This window comes from Gaeumannomyces tritici (genome assembly GCF_000145635.1).
Source record: "Gaeumannomyces tritici R3-111a-1 unplaced genomic scaffold supercont2.3, whole genome shotgun sequence".
Lineage (NCBI taxonomy): Eukaryota > Fungi > Ascomycota > Sordariomycetes > Magnaporthales > Magnaporthaceae > Gaeumannomyces > Gaeumannomyces tritici.
This window is the reverse complement of record NW_008804547.1, coordinates 170504-174756: the sequence shown is the minus strand read 5'-3', so window position 1 is coordinate 174756 and position 4253 is coordinate 170504. Positions and strand designations below refer to the sequence as shown.

Sequence of the window (4253 nt, the reverse complement as noted above, 5' to 3'; positions counted from 1 at the left end):
AGGAAGGGAAAAAGCGCCAAAACAAGCAGCAAAGCACGGACTTTCCCGGTAACGTGCCGGCAAATTACCGGTATTGCGGCCGAAACACAACGGCGAAATTAAAAGATAAAATAAAGCCCAAATTGCACGAAAGCGCTTAAAGCACGGGAAAAACTTATAAAACCGACCCCGCGTGCCTTTAAAAGGGCACAAAAAAGGGGGAAATTAAAAAAGGAATAATTAATTATATAACAGCAATTTAAAAAAAGAATCGCATTAGCTTAAACGGGGAAATACCGCATTTAACCCGTTATTTAATAACTACCCGCCTTTGCACGAATCGACCTTTAACATATTGTTTTTTTTACCCTTTTTTATTAAAGGAATAAGCCCGGGTAATTACCGAAAGGGATTAAGCAAACCCGCAAAAAGCATTTGCAACCCCGCACCGCTTATAATAACGCTTAACGCTACGTTAAGCACTTTAAAAAAGGCCGCCAAATTACCGGAACAAAATATTAAAAAAGCCCCGCAAATTTTTAACAATTTCGAAAACCTTTTCGTAAAAAGGCTGCAAAAAATAAATAACGCGTTAAAAGTTTAAAGCAAACGCGTTTGCTTAATTTGGAAAATCCAAAACAAAAGGTTAAAGCATGCGTATAAAAGCTTAAACAAAAATAAAAAAAACATTTTTAAATAACGGAAAAATTTTACGTAAAATAAAGTTATTTTTAAACCGCTTACGTTTAAAAAATTTGCAATATAGCAAAATATTGCTTATTATATTAGCAATTACAAATTTATTTTTAAAAACGAAAAAAAACGTTACGGTAAAAACCGTATAAAGGTTTAAATAGCTTTTAGCACTTTCGATTACCGTTAGCGGGTATAATAAACGAAATATAAGCAAATGCATTATTTAAATACCCGGGCGCTATTAACGTAAACCAATTTTTTGCGGTAATTCCAAACCGGGTCGAAAAACCCCGATTTGCAAATGTAACAAATAATTAAAAAGCTTGCGGGAAATACCGTTATTAAGCAAAAAAATTACAAATTGTTTAAAAAGTTCCGGATTCGTTAAAATTTGGTAAAAAACAACCTTTCCAAATTAGCATTTAAATAAATAAAAATAATATTGCTTTTTAACCGTTTTCGCTTTAAAATCCAAAAACGAATAATGCTTAAAAGCTTTTTTTATATAATGGAAAATTTGCAAACAAAGGCTTTTAAAGCAAAAATAATATCGGGATAATTTAAAAAAACGCCGGGAAATATAAGTATTTTAGCTACCAAAAAGCCGGTTATTTGCTACAAATGCGGGCAATTAAGCCATATCGCTGCGGCATGCAAAATACAAATGGACGACGCAAAAACCCTAACGGCCTTTACGCTTACCCAAAAAAGGCCCGGCCAAAAAAGGAAGGGAAAAAAGCCAAAGGTACAGTGTTATAAATATAAGGAATTGGGCTATATCCGGTTAGCGTACCTTAAAAAAAGTAAAATATCGCCGCCGAATTCGATACCGTTATTTGGCCGTTCGGGCACCGGGGCTTAAAAGTACGCCCCGGCGGTTAAAACGCGTTAAAAAACCGAAATGTATTTTAAAATTAACGGTTGCCGGGTAAAGCTAAAAGCATTGGTTAACAACGAAAGCGATATTAATTTAATGCATAACCGCTTGCTAATGGAAGCAAAGGAAATACCGGTACCAAACGGGGGCTACTTGGCGTAGCTTAATACTAAAAAGCGCATGCTTATATAAAAAAAAAGGAATGCAAAACCTAAATAATAAATAATTAAAAAATAACCCGAAAATTAATAATAATTTAGGTAATAATGCTTCGGAACGGGTACAACGTTACGTTAAATATGCTTTAACTTTAACAAAAAAATATTAAAATCCGGTTTGGAAATATAAAGTAAAGGTTTTTGGTAATTACCAAAAGAATTAAAATAATTTCGTTGGAAATAGCCAAAAAGCTAGTTTAATTGGGACAAGCGATAGCCGTATTAACGGTTGCACGCCTGAAAACCCCGAAAACCCCCGGGAAAAAGCTAAAAGCTTTCCTGGAATAAATTAAAAAAAAAAAATTGCAAAATATGCGCAACTTTATAAATCGAACTTTTTGCTAAAACATATAAGCTAAAACCACGTTATCGAATTGGAAAAAAAACAATGCCGCTTTACAAAAGCATTTATTTTTTATCCAAAAAGGAATTAAAAACTTTCCGGGGGTATTTTAATAAAGCTATAACAAAAAGTTGGATCCGGCATTTAACCAATTCCGCTGGCGCCGGGATGTTGTTCGTTTTAAAAAAGGACGGGAAGTTCCGCTTTTGTATCGATTATTAAGGTTTTAACAAAATTACCAGGAAAACCCGGTTAGCATTTCCGCTAATTTATAAAATATTTAACCGGGTATCCAAAAGCTAGTATTTTACCAAATTAAATTTAAAAAACGCTTATTACAAAATACGGATCCGATAAGGAAATAAATGGAAAATTGCTTTCCGTTGTAAGTATAAATATTACAAATACTTAATAATGCTATTTGGTTTAACCAATGCACCGGCAACGTTTTAAAGCTTTATTAATATAACATTTAAAAAATTAATTAATAGCATTTGCATTGTATATTTGGATAATATCCTTATTTTTTCGAAAATACGGAAAAAGCACCGCAAAGCGGTAAAAACGGTTTTAAAGCAATTCGAAAAGTACAAACTTTACGTTAGCCCAGCCAAATGCAAATTCGAAACGAACAGCATTAACTTTTTAAATTTTAAAATAATTAAATTCGAAATTAAAATCCTGCCGGACAAAATCGTTACAATCCAAAAATAAAAAATACCGGAAAGCATTAAAAACATGCAAATGTTTTTGGGCTTTACGGGTTATTACCGGAAATTTATAAAAGGTTATGCAAAAATTACGGCGCTTTTAACGAACTTTTTTAAAAAAAACATAGCGTTTTTGTTAAAAAGCATTGCGAAAAAGGCTTTTTGCAAGCTAAAATTATTATTTATACAAGCCCCGGTGCTAATACATTTCGATTTATTAAAACCGCTATACGTAAGGACCGATGCTTCGGCTTTTGCGATAAAAGCAATATTATTGCAATTGCAAAACAGCCGTTAGCATTTGGTAATTTACTTATCGAAAAAGCTACGCTAAAAGGAATTACGATACGCAATTTCCAATTCCAAATTGCTAACCATTATAAAAGCTTTCGAAAAATAGCGGCATTATTTAGCTTATTTACAAAAAATTATTAAAATTATTACTAACCATTTAAATTATATTTATATTTTAACAAAAAAAAGTAATAAAGCGGTAAACAAAATAATTCGAAAATTTAACAAAATACGATTTTACGATTAAATGGAAGCTAAAATACCAAAACTTTGCGGATAACTTATTAAAACGTTTTTAAAATATGCTTATAAACGGGGAAGCCAATATAGCAAAAAAAAAAATCCAAAGCAATTTGCTGGCTAAATTTTAAAAAGCAGCTTACGTAAAAACAATTACCATTAAAAAAATACTAAAACAACATTAAAGCGCATTTTTAAAGCACAAACAAAAAATAATTTCGTTTAAAAAAGCATTTAAAAAAGCAAGCTTAACGTTTGGAAAATTAGCAACGGTTTGCTTAAGCATAAAAAAAAAATTTGGGTCCCGAATTTAGCGTTGCTATAACGGGCAATGCTTTAAAAACAATACGATAACCCAACGGGGGGTTACAAAAGCATAACTAAAACTTTAAAAAAGTTTAAACGGCAATTTAAATGGCTGGGTATGGCTAAAAACGTACGCAAATATGTACGAACGTATTAAATATGCCAACAAACAAAGCCAAAAATACAAGTATTTTACGGGTTGCTAGCATTATTGCCCGTACCAAACCTTTCGAAATAAAAGCTATTAATAAATTTTATTAAAAAAATTTTAACGTTAGTAAATGGAATTAGCAAAAAGCGCAACGCAATATTAATAATAATAAACCGGTTTATTAAATACAATTTTTTTATCCCAACGTTTACGAAATTATCCAATAAAAAATTAAAAAGCTTTTTATTTACATACGTTTAAAAATTGTTAAAAACGCTTAAAAAATTGTATTAAACCGAAATAAGCTATTTATAAACGGGTTTTAAATAACCTTTGCGAAATATTTAAAAGTTATAAAAAACTTTTAATAACGTATTACCCGCAAATTAATAAATAAACGGAACGAACGAACCAAGCGGTAAAGCATTATTTCCAATGC

The 4253-nt window shown here is 31.2% G+C and overlaps 2 protein-coding genes across 2 annotated transcripts; both read left to right on the top strand.

Moving 5' to 3' along the window:
* Positions 1 to 653: 653 nt before the first annotated feature.
* Positions 654 to 1073, top strand: GGTG_05142 (hypothetical protein; the record flags this gene model as incomplete). The annotated part of the gene is made up of 3 exons (XM_009222941.1): positions 654 to 809; positions 887 to 921; positions 998 to 1073. Coding segments are annotated over 3 exons (267 nt in total), but the record flags the coding sequence as incomplete, so codon positions are not given.
* A 164-nt stretch (positions 1074 to 1237) lies between these two features.
* GGTG_05141 (hypothetical protein) lies at positions 1238 to 1537 on the top strand (the record flags this gene model as incomplete). The annotated part of the gene is made up of 1 exon (XM_009222940.1): positions 1238 to 1537. A coding segment is annotated over one exon (300 nt), but the record flags the coding sequence as incomplete, so codon positions are not given.
* Between the last annotated feature and the right edge of the window lie 2716 nt (positions 1538 to 4253).